Source organism: Mobula hypostoma, chromosome 5 (assembly GCF_963921235.1).
Source record: "Mobula hypostoma chromosome 5, sMobHyp1.1, whole genome shotgun sequence".
NCBI classification, from domain to species: domain Eukaryota; kingdom Metazoa; phylum Chordata; class Chondrichthyes; order Myliobatiformes; family Myliobatidae; genus Mobula; species Mobula hypostoma.
The window spans coordinates 117611157-117629417 of record NC_086101.1 but is presented as its reverse complement, the minus strand read 5'-3'; the positions used below and the strand labels follow the sequence as shown (position 1 = coordinate 117629417).

General features: G+C 48.5%; 1 protein-coding gene across 4 annotated transcripts in view; it reads left to right on the top strand.

The window, feature by feature from the left end:
- LOC134346961 (neuroligin-1-like) overlaps nucleotides 1-18261 on the top strand; it is a 424119-nt gene that overhangs the window by 233900 nt on the left and 171958 nt on the right. For 2 of the 4 annotated variants that reach the window (XM_063048865.1, XM_063048863.1), the window contains one exon: nucleotides 13956-14141. In XM_063048865.1, coding sequence (XP_062904935.1) covers nucleotides 13956-14141 — 186 coding nt within the window. Of the gene's footprint in view, nucleotides 1-13955; nucleotides 14169-18261 lie in introns of all 4 variants that reach the window. The other 2 variants (XM_063048864.1, XM_063048861.1) reach the window with 1 other exon arrangement.

The following is an 18261-nucleotide window of genomic DNA, read 5'->3' as shown; positions in this document are numbered from 1 at the left end:
TTGCAGATGATACGTAGGTAGTGCTGAGGAAGCAAAGCGATTACAGCAGGACTTGGACAAATTGGAAGAATGGGCAAAAAAAGTGTCAGTTGGAATACTGTTTTGGGAAATGTATGAAAATGCATTTTGGTAAAAGGAACAATAGTGTGGACTATTATCTGAATGGGGAGAAAATTCAAACATCAGAGGTGCAGAGGGACTTAGGAGTCCTCGTGCAAGACTCCCAGAAGGTTAATTTACAAGTTGAGTCTGTGGTAAAGAAGTAAAATGCAATGTTGACATTTATTTCAAGGGGGATAGAATATAAAAGCAAGGAGATAATGCTGACACTAGTCAGGTTGCACTTGGAGTACTGTCAACAGTTTTAGGACCCATATCGTTGGAGAGAGTCCAGAGGAGGTTCACAAGGATGATTCTGGGAATGAAAGGATTAACATATGAGGAGTATTTGGCAGCTTTGGGCCTGTACTCACTGGGATTTAGAATAATGTGTGGGGATCTAATTAAAACCTACTGAATGTTTAAAGGATTAGATAGGGTGGATGTGGAGAGGATGTTTCCTGTGATGGGGGTATCCAGAACCAAAGGGCACAGCCTCAAAATTGAAGGGCGATTTTTTAGAACTGAGGTTAGGAGGATTTTTTTTAGTCAGAGAGTAGTGAATCTGTGCAATGTTCTTGCACAACTGCAATGGTCAAGGCATCCAAGGGTATGGCAAGAAGGCAGGTGTATGGGGTTGAGTGGGATCCGGGATTAACCATGATGGAATGGCAGAGAAGACTCGATGGGCTGAATGGCCTAATTCCTATGTCTTATGGTCTGATGGTCTTATAATAATACAAAATAGACTAACTAGTCCCGGACACACACACAACCACACTTTATTTTACTTGTGCTCAAGGAGAACAGTGTAGCTCCTGACACCCACACTGTTCTGAACGCTGAACAGAGAAATGCCATTTTTATACAGAATTGACTTGCAGTTGCAGATATTGACCATTTTGGTCAACTGTGTATGTTCAGATTCTTTACTTGCAAGGCCAATCTCCATTCACAATACGGGCGTTGAAAGTCAATAGAAACTACAAGCTAACAAGCGATGACACTTTGAAGTTAGAAAAGTAATTGTCCCTTTAGTTGGTGTGTGTGCCTTGGATTGTTTATCTCGACTCCAGAGCCCTGCTGTGCAAAGGGAAGCCACGGGCTTCTTGCCTGGACTGTCTGCAATCTCTCCTTGCCTGGACGTTATTAACCCTTGCCTTCCACAGGCCCACCGAGTCCTTGCTGACCAATCTACACTCATTGCATTCACCAGAACTTGACCTGCAGCCTCTGTACTGTGGCAAATCAAATGCTTGTCCAGATACTCTTAAATGTTTGTGAGAGCCTCTGCCTCCACCAGCCCCTCAGGCTTTCCCAAATGTGCTGGGTTTTGAATCTCCTGAGTATAAACTAGGACTAGACCCCCTCCCACCCTTCCCCCCCACCACCACCCTCCATCCCCTCTCTTCTCCTCCACTCCCCTCCTATCCCCTTCTCACCCTAACAGGAAGCATCACGACTTGGCACGGCAACTGCGCTGCCGAGACCGCAAGAAACCACAGAGGGTTGTGGACACACTGTCGCTCTGCACATCACAGAAACCAACCTCCCTTCCACAGCCTCAGTGAAAGCAGCTAGCATACTCAAATGCCCCCGCTCACCCACCCGGGACACTTTCCCTTCTCTTCTCCCTCACCTGCGCTGGTCAAGCAGAAGGTACAAAAGCCTGAGAGTATGTACAACCAGGTTTAACCAGACTGTTCAAGAGGCTTCATTAAAAGATGAACCCTCGATCTGCCTCATTGTATGCCTTATAAAACGGGTGATCTCCAGACATTATCCATAGACTACAGAGATTGTCTGCCTGGCGTCCGTGGTCGCATAACCAGGACCTGCGATATGCACCAGCTGCTCGTACAGCCATCACCACCTGCTGACATCGGGAGGGGATGGGCCTAAGCAGGTACCACACCTTGCCCATGGGTGATCTGCAGGCTAATGCAGGGAAAAAGCACCTTTCACCTCCACCTCGACACCCACAAACTTTTCTCTACTCACCTTATAATGATGCCCCCTTGTATTAGCTATTTCCACCCTGGGGAAAAGTCTCTGGCTGTCCTCTCTGTCTGTGCCTTTTATCATCTTGTGCAGCTCTATCAAGTCTCCTCTCATCCTCCTTCACTCCAAAAAGAAAAGTCCAAGTTCTCTCAGTCTTTCCTCAAAAGACATGTTCCCTAGTCCAGGTACCATCCTGGTAAATCTCCTTTGCGCTCTCTCTAAAGCTTCCACATCCTTCCTATAATGATGTGACTAGAACTGAACACAATATTCCAAGTGTGGTCTAAACAGAGTTTTATAGAGGTGTAACATTATCTCACACCCCTTGAACTCAATCCCCTGATTAATGAAGGTCAACAAAACCGTCTGAGCCGGCTCGAGGAAATCGGCAGATGCTGGAATTTCAAGCAACACACATAAAGGTTGCTGGTGAATGCAGCAGGCCAGGCAGCATCTCTGGGAAGAGGTACAGTCGACATTTCGGGCCGAGACCCTGCGTCAGGACACAGTCTGACGAAGATGAGGGAAGCTGCCTGGCCTGCTGCATTCACCAGCAACTTTTATGTGTGTTGCTTCTGAGCCAGCTTATCACTCAGCGTGGCATGGCAACTTTGAGGGATCTATGAACATGGCCCTGAGATCCCTCTGCTCCTCCACACTGCTGAGAATCTTGCCATTAACCTCTTACTCCACTTCCAAGTTTAACCTTCCGAAGTGTATCACATCACACTTTTCCGTGCTGGTGGCAGAATGATGGGAACAGAAAGGGGGAGGTGAGGAGACAGAGTGGGCAAGCTAACAAGGTAACTTCTTCCGTTTTAACTTCCCTCTCACAGAATAGTGTTGAACCCAATTGCAGAGAAAAGTCACACAGAATTAGTGGGAAAAAATCCCAGTCCTTGGCAGGCAAGGTACATGAAGAGGGTCAAAAAATCAAGATACAAAAAAACGTCAACTAGTGTAACCCACTCACCATAGGCTCGTAATGAGTCAGGTATCACTGTGAATGCAACCTAACAGCAACATAACTCTACAATGCATGGGAATAATGGAATAAAAATTCAATTTCCGGCAAATAAACAGGTCTAGTGAAAATATGATTTGGGAAAAGACAAACATAAACATTTGGATGTTCCTTTAAGAGAAAACAGTCCTGTTACTGGTATGAATACTGACACATTCATGCAAATTTATTGTTTGCCAGGAAGCAATAATATAACTCACACCAGTATAAACTTAAATTGAACTTGTATTGACAAAATATTTTAAATTATAACAAACACAGTATACTATATAATACAAAATAAAGGGCCCTATATAATTAGTCTATATCATACACGTAATTGTTGGAGCTCATTGTGGTACTATCAATCCAGTTTGCTTCACTTTGTTTATTCATAGTCCTCAAGCAGTTTTGTGCTGAAGAACCCAACCCAGGAGACAAATATTCACGCAAAGTCCAAGGGAAAGGCATCAAAGTTGCTCCAACTAACTCAAAGTTGTCTGCATGTTCTCTGTGAGAACATTGCCTGAGGATTTTCGGGCAGTGGTATATGTCCTTCCAAGTCGGTTCTGTGAGCGTTTCACCATGTTGTTGGGCTACGTTTGTTGTCGGTTTCCATTATTCTTCTTTCTCCTTCTCCAATCCCACGCTCCCCATTCTTTATCCCACATTCTCTCTAGAATGTTCCCAAGACAAATCCTGTTGGGTAATTCAACAGGCCTAAATTATCAATCAACTGAACTTTTATATTAAACAGCAAAATTGAAATACTCAATTATATAACATAATTAAAAGAATACTTTTTACATCACTTTGCATTTTGAGATCTGCAGAATATAAAATGCCCAACAGCATAACTGTAATTCATAAAATAAAGCATGGTCTTAAACTAGGGTTTCACACTGCGTTTCAGAAAATACAGATTCTTACAAATGAAGGCAAGACTTCACTTACAAAAGGCTGAGCAAAGAAACAAGAGACGTGGAACTTCTATAGGGCTACAAACAAGATAAAGGTTAAAACAATGAACTAATAATTAGTCTAATACGTAGGTGAGCAGGAAGGGGTTGGTCTTGTCACCTCTGCCTCCCCCTGGTGGCCATTTTGCAGTGTGACAGATGGATGGAACCAGTTGTGTTAAAGGGATAGACTGAGGGGACTGGGCATGGACAAGAAAAGGGTGGAAGGACATAAGGGTTGGAAAGAGAGAGGGTGAGCACAGGGAGCGAGGGCTTCCCAAGGTTGGAAAATCATCTGGCGTTTCCCAGCTTCCAAAGGCTGGAGCAAGGGCAGGGCACTGGGGGAAAGTTCTGGCACTGTATGTTTCTCATTGTATTCCTTAAACCTTTCCAACATTTACCTCAGAAGAGGGTGGAGGATAATCTGTCTGGTTTAGGGCTTTGGACTGCTTGGTCACTGTATGGGCTTAGAGACTCAGTGGTGATGGTGTACATCAGCTCCTCTTTCCTCCTCTATCACTCTCTCTCTCTCTCTCTCTCCCCCTCTCCCATCTTCCTCTTTCTCTCCTCTCTCTCTTCCCCTCCCTCTTCTCTCTCCCCCTCCCTCTCTGTCTATTTCCCTCTCTCTCCCTCTCTCTCATCTCCACCTCTTCCCCCATCTCCCTCCCTACCTCACCATTTCTCTATCCCACACTCTCTCCAATCTCCCATTTCTTTCTTACTGTTTTGCTTCAACTCTGCTTTGGCCCCTTCCCTCCTCTTGCTCTCCCATCAATCTCTCCTCATCTCTGTCTCACCTCTTGAATCCCTTTGTACTTCCTCCACTTTAGCTCCTCACTCTTTCACTCCCTCCTTCCCTCTCTTTCACCCAGTATATCTCTACCATTCTCTCATTCCCAGAGGAGTAAACACACACACACACACACACCCACATAGATACACAGACACACACACACAAGGACACACACCCACGTAGATACACAGACACACACACACAGACACACATATAGTCACACACACACACACACACACAGGCACACATACACCCACACAGACACACACACACAGTCACACACACACATACACTCATACGCACACACTCACACACAAAGACACACTGACACACACACTCACACTCACACACAAAGACATACACACACAGAATCACAGGCACGCACACACACACACAGACACATAGACACACACACACAGACACTCGCACACAGTCTCATACACACATACAGAGACACACACACACACACTGCAGTCAGAAGTAATTCATGTTGTTGAGCTCTGCATTGCGGAGATATGGAAACAGGATGTTGAGTGCCATCCCCGGGAGGTTTCAGCCAGGACTGTCTGTTTAACAAGTGTGCAGGAAAAGCAACATTTCCTCTGCACAAACACAAGCCCCGTGAATCTTCAGCCAGCCCAGACACTGAGCCCTGGGCAGCTGGCAGTGGCACCAAATTGTCCTCATCACTGTTCCCTCAGCCAATTCAAAACTCAGTTTGAGATCTGCCGGTGCTGTTAATTCCTAATTGTTTATCTGGAGCGATAGATGATTAAACTCGACCAAGGTGTCTGTTATGTTTTGTAATTTCAAACCATTCAACTATTTCAAAGGAAGGCACGCGATCCCGAAATGCGGGTTTACTTTAAGCAAGGAGCGCACGTATCACGTGGCAACCTGGTGATGTATGCAATTCGTTTATTTATATATGCAACCCGTAATGAATTATTGAAACAAATAAGAGTGCTTAATCAAACTATATATATACAAAATTGCTGGAGTATTATTGAAATACTAAATACACAACAGAGTCCAGACCATCAAGCCATTCCCAGGAACATTCAAACCACACCCTGAAGATGGTTTATGCTCCTGTCTGGCCCCCAGACTCCCACATGGTCCTATCTTCCCTAGAGGAAGGCAACAACAGCTACCCCCATTCCCTTTCTGTGTGTGCTTGTGTGTATTCCCTCCTCCAGTCCATCTCTCTTTCTTTCTCTCTCCTTCCCTCTCTTTCTTTTCTCTCCCTCTTCTCAGTCTCTCTCCCTCTCTCCCGCTCCCTTTCTCTCTCTCTCTCTCTCTCTCTCTCCCCGCCTCTCTCTCCCTGCCTCTCTCTCTCTCCCCCTCTCTCCCCCCTCTCTCTCCTTCTTTCTCTCTCCCTCTCTCTCTCTCAGTCTCTCTCTCTCTCATATCCCATCTATGTGCCTCTGAACATTGCTCGCACATTAACCAGCCATCTCCTCAGTCAGTGCCTTGGGAGGGGGGATGTGTGTGATGATGTTCAGGAGCTGCTGTACTCTATACCAATCCCTTCATTGTCTGGGCCTGTTCGCTGTGTTTACCACAGGAACCGGGTAGCCACAGAAATCCAGAGCGTACCCCTTTGTCTGCGCTGCTGAGGGAGTCAAGTGTACGAGGGGAGGGGAGGGGAGGGAGAGACAAGAACGTTGAGAAGCAACACCCTCAGTGTGGTAAACACACAAGAGAAGGTGGATACTTCAATCTGCAGCACCCACATAACGCTGAGGGAGACTGATCAGGCCGGGTAGTGTCTGTGGAGGGAGATGGAGAGTCCCCACAGGATACTGAGGGAGATGGAGAATCCCCACAGGATACTGAGGGAGATGGAGAGTCTCCGCAGGATACTGAGGGAGTGGGAGAGTCCCCGCAGGATACTGAGGGAGATGAATCCCCCACAGGATACTGAGGGAGATGAAGAATCCCCACAGGATACTGAGGAAGATGGAGAGTCCGCACAGGATACTGAGGTTGATGAAGAGTCCCCACAGGATACTGAGGGGGATGGAGAGTCCCCACAGGATACTGAGGGAGATGGAGAGTCCCCACAGGATACTGAGGGGGATGGAGAGTCCCCACAGGATACTGAGGGAGATGGAGAGTTCCCACAGGATACTGAGGGGGATGGAGAGTCCCCACAGGATACTGAGGGAGATGAATCTCCGCAGGATACTGAGGGTGATGGAGAGTCCCCACAGGATACTGAGGGGGATGGAGAGTCCCCACAGGATACTGAGGGAGATGGAGAATCCCTACAGGATACTGAGGGTGATGGAGAGTCCCCACAGGATACTGAGGGGGATGGAGAGTCCCCACAGGATACTGAGGGAGATGGAGAATCCCCACAGGATACTGAGGGTGATGGAGAGTCCCCACAGGATACTGAGGGGGATGGAGAGTCCCCACAGGATACTGAGGGGGATGGAGAGTCCCCACAGGATACTGAGGGAGATGGAGAGTCCCCACAGGATACTGAGGGAGATGAATCCCCACAGGATACTGAGGGAGATGGAGAGTCCCCACAGGATACTGAGGGAGATGGAGAGTCCCCACAGGATACTGAGGGGGATGGAGAGTCCCCACAGGATACTGAGGGGGATGGAGAGTCCCCACAGGATACTGAGGGAGATGGAGAGTCCCCACAGGATACTGAGGGAGATGAATCCCCACAGGATACTGAGGGAGATGGAGAGTCCCCACAGGATACTGAGGGAGATGGAGAGTTCCCACAGGATACTGAGGGGGATGGAGAGTCCCCACAGGATACTGAGGGAGATGAATCTCCGCAGGATACTGAGGGAGATGGAGAGTTCCCACAGGATACTGAGGGAGATGGAGAGTCCCCACAGGATACTGAGGGAGATGGAGAATCCCCACAGGATACTGAGGGAGATGGAGAGTTCCCACAGGATACTGAGGGAGATGGAGAGTCCCCACAGGATACTGAGGGAGATGAATCTCCGCAGGATACTGAGGGTGATGGAGAGTCCCCACAGGATACTGAGGGGGATGGAGAGTCCCCACAGGATACTGAGGAGATGGAGAGTCCCCACAGGATACTGAGGTTGATGGAGAGTCCCCACAGGATACTGAGGGTGATGGAGAGTCCCCACAGGATACTGAGGGAGATGGAGAATCCCCACAGGATACTGAGGGAGATGGAGAGTTCCCACAGGATACTGAGGGAGATGAATCTCCGCAGGATACTGAGGGAGATGAATCTCCGCAGGATACTGAGGGAGATGGAGAGTCCCCACAGGATACTGAGGAGATGGAGAGTCCCCACAGGATACTGAGGGAGATGGAGAGTCCCCACAGGATACTGAGGGAGATGAATCCCCACAGGATACTGAGGGTGATGGAGAGTCCCCACAGGATACTGAGGGTGATGGAGAGTCCCCACAGGATACTGAGGGAGATGGAGAGTCCCCACAGGATACTGAGGGTGATGGAGAGTCCCCACAGGATACTGAGGGAGATGAATCCCCACAGGATACTGAGGGTGATGGAGAGTCCCCACAGGATACTGAGGGAGTTGGAGAGTCCCCACAGGATACTGAGGGAGATGGAGAGTCCCCACAGGATACTGAGGGAGATGGAGAGTTCCCACAGGATACTGAGGTTGATGGAGAGTCCCCACAGGATACTGAGGGAGATGGAGAGTCCCCACAGGATACTGAGGGAGATGGAGAATCCCCACAGGATACTGAGGGAGATGGAGAGTCCCCACAGGATACTGAGGGAGATGAATCCCCACAGGATACTGAGGGTGATGGAGAGTCCCCACAGGATACTGAGGGGGATGGAGAGTCCGCACAGGATACTGAGGGAGATGAATCCCCACAGCATACTGAGGGAGATGGAGAGTCCCCACAGGATAATGAGGGAGATGGAGAGTCCCCACAGGATACTGAGGGAGATGAATCCCCACAGGATACTGAGGGTGATGGAGAGTCCCCACAGGATACTGAGGGAGATGAATCCCCACAGGATATTGAGGGAGATGGAGAGTCCCCACAGGATACTGAGGGTGATGGAGAGTCCCCACAGGATACTGAGGGAGATGAATCCCCACAGCATACTGAGGGAGGTGGAGAATCCCCACAGGGTACTGAGGGAGATGGAGAATCCCCACAGGATATTGAGGGAGATGGAGAGTCCCCACAGGATACTGAGGGAGATGGAGAGTCCCCACAGGATACTGAGGGAGATGATTCCGCACAGGATATTGAGGGAGATGGAGAGTCCCCACAGGATACTGAGGGAGATGGAGAATCCCCACAGGATACTGAGGGAGATGGAGAATCCCCACAGGATACTGAGGTTGATGGAGAGTCCCCACAGGATACTGAGGGAGATGAATCCCCACAGGATACTGAGGGAGATGGAGAGTCCCCACAGGATACTGAGGGAGATGGAGAGTCCCCACAGGATACTGAGGGAGATGAATCCCCACAGGATACTGAGGGAGGTGGAGAATCCCCACAGGATAATGAGGGAGATGGAGAGTCCCCACAGGATACTGAGGGAGATGAATCCCCACAGGATACTGAGGGAGATGGAGAATCCCCACAAGATACTGAGGAGATGGAGAGTCCCCACAGGATACTGAGGAGATGGAGAGTCCCCACAGGATACTGAGGGAGATGGAGAATCCCCACAGGATACTGAGATGATCAGGCTAGGCAGTGTCTGTGGAGGGAGGTGGAGAATTGACATTTTGGGTGGAGATCTATTCACTAAATGAACAGCACCTCATGTTCCATACAGAGAGTCTGTTTTTTAATGTACGCATTGCAGTGTACTGTCTCACAAAACAACAAACTGCATGGCGCATGTTGGTGAAATTAAACCTGGTTTGAACAGAAATGTCACAGGCTCGGAGAAAATGGAGCCAGGCAGACAATAAAGCTGCTGGATCACATTGAGTTGCATCACCATCCGGTACTTAGGGGGCCACCGCGAAGGATCAGAAAAAGCTGTAGAGTTGTAAACTCCATCAGTTCCATCATGGACACCAGCCTGGCCGACATCTGGGTCATCTTTACAGAAAGGAGGCATCCATCATTAAGGACCCCCATCACCCAGGACATGCCCTCTTCTCATTGTTACCATCAGGAAGGAGGGTCAGAAGCCTCTACATTTCGACGTACAAGTTCCTTGGGGTTGTTATAGCCGGGGAGGGTGTGGTCATGGGGACAAGCTCCCACTACCTATTAAATGCTCCCAATGGCGTGCGCCTCAAATAGCCTCTGGCAAGAAATTCCAGCTCCTGGCCTTCACGTGTGACTTAGCTTCTAGGCCCGGTGGAACTGTTTCCACTGAAGGGGCAAAGGCGGGTTACTGGCCCCTTAAAACTAGTCGCCTCGGGCAGGTGGGGCTGGTCAGCTCATCTAGGAGAAGGAAAGCTCTGATCTCAAGCCTCCGCTGCCTTTTGGCTGTACCCACTCATGGGGAGGCTTCGGGACTAAATCCCGAGGAAAATCCAGAGCCGGAGTGCCTAATGCTGAGTTCAACGCTGACTGGCAGCTACTGTGAGACCTTTGGTGCCAAACTGTGTCGGTCTCTGCCGTCCCTTCGGGTTCATCAGCTGCGTATGGGGGGGAGCCTGCTACATGGGCAACAGCTTGCTCTCCATATCATACTGTGCTGCCTTGCATATCTAAACAGCTAGGATGCAGCATTCATGGTCAACCCTGACCAACGGAGGCCTAATTGTACATGTGACACAAACAGCTAATCTTCGATCTTCGATATGCTACCGCCCAGGGGTTTAAAGCTACTGACCCTTACATCAGGGTGGGGGAGCCACACCTTATATTCTGTCTGGGTAGCCTCCAACCTGACAGCATGAATATCGATTCCTCCTTCTGGTGAACACATTTCCCCCTCTCCCTTCCTCTATTCCCCACCCTGACCTTTTACTTCTTCTCACCTGCCTGTCACCTCCCCCTGGGCCCCCCTCCTCCTTCCCTTTCTCCTATTGTCCACTCTGCTTTCCAATCAGATTCTTTCTTCTCCAGCCCTCTACCTTTCCCACCCACCTGGCTTCACCTATCACCTTCCAGCTAGCCTCTTTCCCCTTCCCCTCCACCTTTTTATTCTGACATCTTTCCCTTTCATTCTCAGTTTGGAAGAAGGGTCTCGGCCTGAAGTGTCAGCTGTTTATTCATTTCCATAGATGCTGCCTGACCTTCTGAGTTCCTCCAGCATTCTGTGTGTGCTGCTTTGGAATTCCAGCATCTGCAGACTTGATATCATGTTTGTGTCTACCCTCTTTCCCCTTCCTGAAGTTGAGTTAGCTCTTTATTATGTTACAAATGTTATCCAAATTATTATAATATCACAGCAATATAATATAAACGTTATATACAATATTGCAGAACGTCATCATCCACCACCAGTAGCCCAACGGCAGTAGCCGAGCCAGTAGCACTGTGGCCAACTGAGTTCCAGTAGGAGTAAAGTCAGGCAGAGCCATCGTGATAGGAGGCTGGAAAGACAGGGGACAGACAGGAGGTTCCATGGGCATGGAAGAGAAACCAGGATGCTGTGTTGCCTCCCGGGTGCCAGGGCCCAGGCTGCAGAGTATTCACAAGGGAGAGGTTGAGTAGGCAGAGAACGTGGCACAGGTTGGCACCAGTGACATGGGTAGAAAGGGGGAAGTGGTGCTGGAAAGTGAATATGTTGAGTGAGGGAAGCTGAAGAGCAGGAACTCCAAGGTAATAATCTCTGGATTACTCCCAGTAACACGTGCTAGTCAGGGCAGCAACAGGGTGATGGTACAGATGAATGTGTGGCTGAGGAACTGGTGCAGGAAGCAGGTTTTCAGATTTCTGGATCATTGGGATTGCCTCTGGAGAAGGTACGACCTGTACTCAAAGGACGGGTGACATCCGAACCCAATGGGTATCAATATCCTTGTGGGCAGGTTTGCTAGGGCTGTTGAGGAGAGCTAATTGGATGGGGGGGGGGAACTGGAGTGATAGGACTGAATATGGGGTAGTTGGTTGGTTTACAAACAGATGCAGTGTGTAGTGAGGTTGCTAGCAAAGGCAGGGAAAAATTGCAGTCAATGGGATGAGTTGCAATGTAAAGGACAGACAAAATCAGAAAGGGTGAATACACCCTGAAGGTGTTATATTTGAATGCGCGCAGTATACGCAATAAGGTAGATGAACTTGTAGCACAGTTATAGATTGGCGTGTATGATATTGCAGGCATCACTGAATCATGACTGAAAGAAGATTATAGCTGGGAGCTTAACGTTCAAAGATACACATTATGTCATAAGGACAGGCAGGTAGGCAGAGGGGGATGACGTAACTCTTAAATTAAATATGAATGAATTGAATGAATGAACTTATTTAAATCTTACATCCATCCCACAACATGAGGAAGTAAAAATCTTTGCGTTATGACTTTGTCGCAATGTACAAACGTGAATTTAAAAGTCTAATGGCTTGTAGAAAGAAGCTGTCCTGGAGCCTGTTGGCCCTGGCTTTAATAATGTGGTACCGTTTGCCGGATGGAAGCAGCTGAAACAGTTTATGGTTGGGGTGACTGGTGTCCCCGGTGATCTTCCAGGCCTTCTTCACACACCCGCTGCTGTAGATGTCCTCAATGGAGGGAAGTTCACATCCACAGATGCGCTGGGCTGTCCGAACCCCTCTCAGTGATCAAGGTTGGTGCAGTTCCCGTACCAGGCAGTGATACAGCCAGTCAGGTTGCTCTCAATGGTGCCCCTGTGGAAGGTCTTGAGGATCTGGGGCTCATGCCAAACTTCTTCAGTCACCTGAGACGTTGTTGCACTTTTTTTGCATCACAGCCGGTGTGTACAGTTCAGGTGAGATCATCAGTGACGTGTATACCGAGGAACTGGAAGCTACTCACCCTCTCAACTGTAATCCCACTGATGTTAATTGGGCCGAGTCTGTCTCCGTTCCTCCTGTAATCCACAATCAGCTCTTTTGTTTTTTGGACACTGAGGGAGCGGTTGTTATCCTGGCACCACTGTGTCAGGGTGTCACCTCTCCTCTGTAGGCTGTCTTATTACTGCTAGAAATAAGATAGACAAAGGAGAATCGGTAGGTGTTGTGTACTTAGATTTTCAGAAGGCCTTTGACAAGGTGCCACAAATGAGGCTGCTTAACAAGTTAAGAACCCGTATTACAGGAAAGATTCCAGCATAATTTATAGTAATGTTTTATGTCTTGCACTGTACGGTTGCTGCTAAATAACAGATTTCACAATGTCAGTGATAAAGCAATAAACACAACCAATCCTTAGAGAGGGATCAGAAGTGGAGAAAGTGAGCAGTTTCAAGTTCCTGGGTGTCAAGATCTCTGAGGACTTAACCCGGTCACAACATATTGATGCATCTATAGAGAAGGCAAGACAGCAGCTATATTTCATGAGGCGTTTGAGGAGGTTTGGTTTGTCATCTAAAACACTTGAAAATTTCTACAAATGTACTGCAGAAAACATTCTGACTGGCTGCATCACCATCTGGTATTGGGGGTGTGGGTGTGACTACTGCACAGGATGGAAATAAGCTGCAGAGAGTTGTAAACTCAGTCAGCTCCATCATGGCACTGGCCTCCGCAGTATCCAGGACATCTCCAAGAAGCGGTGCCTCAGAAAGTTGGTGTCCATCATTAAGGACCCCATCACCCAGGTCGCCCCTTCTTCTCACTGTTACCATCACGGAAGAGATACAGAAGCCTGAAGGCACACACTCAGTGATTCAGGAACAGCTTCTTCCCCTCTGCCATCCGATTTCTGAATGGACGTTGAACCCACGAACACTACCTCACTATTTTTTTAAATTTTATTTTTTCACTGCTTATTTAACCATTTAATATGCACACACACACACACACACACACACACACATATATATATATTTTTTTACTGTAATTCACAGTTTTTTTCTGTCTTATCCTGTTCAGCATTGTACTGCTGCCATTAATTTACAAACTTCATGACATATGCCGGTGATATTGAACTTGAAGCTGATTCTGGTTCTGAAAGGAGCCGTCCAACCAGCTGACGTTTACTCCCCTCTCTCCTTCCCTTCCAGGGTTCCTGAGCACGGGGGATATGGCTGCCAAAGGTAACTATGGTCTGCTGGATCAGATCCAGGCTCTGCGGTGGCTCAGCGAAAACATCGGCTATTTCGGTGGGGACCCCATGAGGATCACGGTGTTCGGATCGGGCGCGGGTGCGTCCTGCGTCAACCTCCTGATCCTCTCTCACCATTCTGAAGGTAACCGTTGGAGCAATTCCACAAAAGGTATTCAGCCAGTACAAAACATTTGACAATTTTGGTGTCTGCATGCGACCGTAGTAGCCCCCAGAAGGGAAAGCAGAACCCTGGTTGACCAAACGGAAAAGGCCGCACTGACGGGTGAGGCCAGAGGCCACTTGTTGCCGTGGTCACGACTTTGCTGCTCTCTTGCAATTCGTCACCCCTCCAACACCCCCCTTCTCAGTCCAATTATAGTAGGCCCTCATGTTTAACAACCTACCCACAGCCCTTGCCTCCTTGTTTCTATGTCAGTTAATCAAACGATTGAGCTGCTCGGGGAACTGGTGTTGAACTCCACCATGGTGTGGAAGTTGGCCCAGAAACCTTTGTCATGGTGAGCACTGATGGGCAGAATGGCCTAATTCTGCTCCTCTTTTATATAGTCTCGTGGGTTGAATGGCCTTCGCTTGGGCGTGGGCCTTGGCGGGCTTCCCCTTTACTCTGGAAACTGACCGTGAACTTTTCCCATTGGACAGGCAGGATATAGTGACATCTCCAATGGAATGTCTCGACAGGTTCCCAATGCAGAGGCAAACTCCTTTGCTTCCTTGGAAAATCCGTGAAATATTCTCCAGCTGGAGTCAATTGGAGGGGAATGTTGGGCTTGGGAAGGAGGTGCCCATGATATCATGGGCTTAACCACAGGATGTGTGACATCGTCGGCACCCCGACCTGGGGTAGGGGTTTATACTGTGATGTCATTAGCATCACAACCGAGCCATAGGCCTCATCAGCATGGTCCTGTTGTGATGTCATCACAAGGGTTGCCTGGCTGCGACCTCATCCAACGGACCAAAGAGGGTGGTTGCCCATTGTACCAGTTGACTTCATTGCCCCCTGACTCTGTGATGGTAGGGCATTGGTAAGGCTCCAAATGTTGGCCCATGGATTCGGCCAGCTCGCCAGGCAAACAATGGGGCTGGTAGACCGAACAATTGGAGCAGGGCCAAACAAACTCTGATCCCTTCTGGGCATGAGCTAGCCTCCCTCCAGTGTGTGGCTGAGGGTGAGTACCTGGCAAGGGACAATTGATGACACCTCAGTCAAGGATAAAATGGGTGACTGAAGGTCAGCATGGAGTTGGCAGGCCGAAGGGCCTGTTTTCCTGCTGCGTCTCTCTCTACGCGTACCCCATTTCAGAGCTGTGCTGACCACCTTCCCGATGCCGAACCAAGTATCACCACCCGGGCCGACGAAGCAAGTCGCAGGTCAACCGAGGCAACAAGTGACCTTTAACCTGACCCTGAACCCTGATGAAGGATTGAGTCACCCCGTTAACATGTCATACACATGTCACCAACACGGTATCTTTTGAGGGAACAGCTCCCTATTTTTTTCTCGGTTCCACTTTTGTCAGACGGCAGTCTGAGTCAAAAGTCCCCAGCAACCAGTTGGCTGCTGACTTGGTGACGTTTCTCCCCTCTGGCTCCTTGAGAAACGGAACATAATTTTTTTTTTGGTGGAACTGTCTCTCTCTCTCTCTCTCTCTCTCTTTTGTGGAGGTCGGTGTGTGGGAGGGGAGGAGAGGGAGGGGGATGATTAAAATGAACAGGGTGGGGAGCTGGTGGGGTTTGTGTAGGGAGGGGGAAGGCACCAGGCGCGCAAAAGCAAACTGGACCCTCCTTACACTTGAGACGCTCTGGGCATCTGCAAGCCACTAAAGAACGTAGTCAGGATTACCTCGCCGCTGGAATTTTCAAACAAAATTATTGATAAAACAGAAAGACCCCCCTGAACAAAATACCTCCTGACTATATTTTCTTTCTTGAATGATCCAATGGGGGGCTGGGCGGTTCATCAGGCAATGCTTTACAGGCCTAAGGTATATTGAGCTGTCGGCCCTGTTTAGTAGCATTGGCCAATTAGAGGCTGCCATTGACTACAAAAGACGGCCAATGCTGGACGTGTCCGGGAAGTTACCACATGACCTCCAACCTAACGGAAGTCCTCCCCTCATGCTCATCACTCCCTATCCCTCACCCCCGCCCATCCCACCAACCCTGTACCAGAGAGCTGGCGACGTCATGGGGTATTCCAGTCACATCCTTATCCAGACCTTGGAATGGCAGCACAGGGAGGGGTTTTCCAAGGAGCAGGAGTGATATCTCAGCATTTGTGGGAGGCCTGGTTGTAGTCCTCAGGACATGGCATGACTAACAGTGTCGGTGTACAGTGGGATCTTGGTGTCCAAGTCCATAATGAGCCCCAGTCTGCTGGTGGCCCAGCCCTCCACCAGCCAAACTCAACACCCCTGTCTGCTTCTAATGCGGCCCTATCGTTAACATCACTCATGACTTAGATGCATATCGGCTTTTAATGAGAACTTGATGGAAAACATCTTCACTCAGAGGGTGGTGAGAGTGTGGAACGTGCTGCCAGTGCAAGTGGTGCATGTGAGCTCGATTTCAATGTTTAAAAGAAGTTTGGATAGGTACATGGATGGTAGGGGTATGGAGGGCTATGGTTCCGGGTCAAAGGGAGTAGGCACTTCAAATGGCCCAGCACAGATTGGATGGGCTGAAGGGCCTGTGTCTGTACTACTTTTCTAAGACTCTATGATTCTATCAATAAAACAGGTGGTGTTGAGACAATCTATCGTTTTCTATCTAGTAATAATATCATCACCTATGATCCAGCAAACTGGAAACTCAGACCAATCATCTTGTCCATAAGACCATAGAACTTAGGAGCAAAATCAAGCCATTCAGCCCACCGAGTCTGCTCCGCTATTCTATCATGGTTGATTTATTATCCCTCTCAACTCCACTCTCTTTTGACACTCTGGCTAATTTTAAAAGTGCCCAATGGCTTGACCTCCACAGCCATCTGTGTCAATGAATTCCACAGATTCACCACTCCCTGGCTAAAGAAATTCCTCCTCATCTCTGTTCTAAATGGACGTCCCTCTATTCCGAGGCTGTGCCCTCTGGTCTTAGACCCCCACACTACAGGAAACATCTCTACATCTACTGTATCGAGGCCATTCAATACTCGATGAGTTTCAATGAGACCCCCCTCTCATTCTTCTAAACTCCAGCGAGTACAGACTCAGAGCCATCAAACGCTCCTCATTTGTTAACCATTTCATTCCCGGAATCATTCTTGTGCACCTCCTCTGGACCCTCACGTCTTTCCTCACAAAAGGGGCCCGTAACCACAGTAGCGTAGCAGTTAACACGTCCCTGTTACAGCTCAGGGCATCAGAGTTCAAGCGCACGGGTTTCCTCCTGGGGCTTCGGTTTCCTCCTACAGTCAAAAGATGTACCGGTTTGTGGGATCATTGGTCATTGTAAGTGATCTGTGATTAGACTAGGGTTAAATCGAGGTTGTTGGGGGGAAGGTACTACTCTCTGCTGTACGTCTAACTAAATAAATAAACTTCTCGTCACTCCAAGTGCAGTGTAACTGATTCAATTGACAGGGGAGGGGCTGATCATCCCACACCCCTAAACTTAGAATCTATAAAAAAAATCACACATACAATCAAGGAGATGTAACAATTCCGTAATGGGACCCTTAACTGTACTGTCATGTTTGGAAAACCTCATTTAAGATCAATAAATGGTAGCATTGCAGGATGGTACCGATCTTAAATATTTACATCTTTTGGGTGGGCTTAAGAATTGGCCTCAAGGGTCTAATACCCCATCCCTCAAGACCACCATTCCAATTATCAGGAGCCAATCCCAACTCCAAGATCTTTTTCCCATTCTCCTCTGTCAATAGGTGGTAAAAAAGTGTACGGCCTGCTTGCCTTTATTAATTGAGGCACCAAGGAAGTTAAAAACAAGAGGGCATAGGCTTATGGTCAGCTAGGCTACTGGTTGTTACACTGCTGGCATTTACTTAGGGCAGCTACAAAGGTCCTCCATTGTTGTCTGTCATTGGCCATCACATAGAGATTAGAAGGATTCTTCATTGCTGTTTCTGTAACAATTTTGTTTTACAACTTAAGGTTGTTAGCCCTGAGCTGAACCCCCCAAACCTGGAGGACTGGTGGACCACTCTTAGTCTGGCCTCTACCCTTTGACCTGTTTGGCATGGTTGACTCTACCAAGAGCCAAAGCATAAAGCCCTG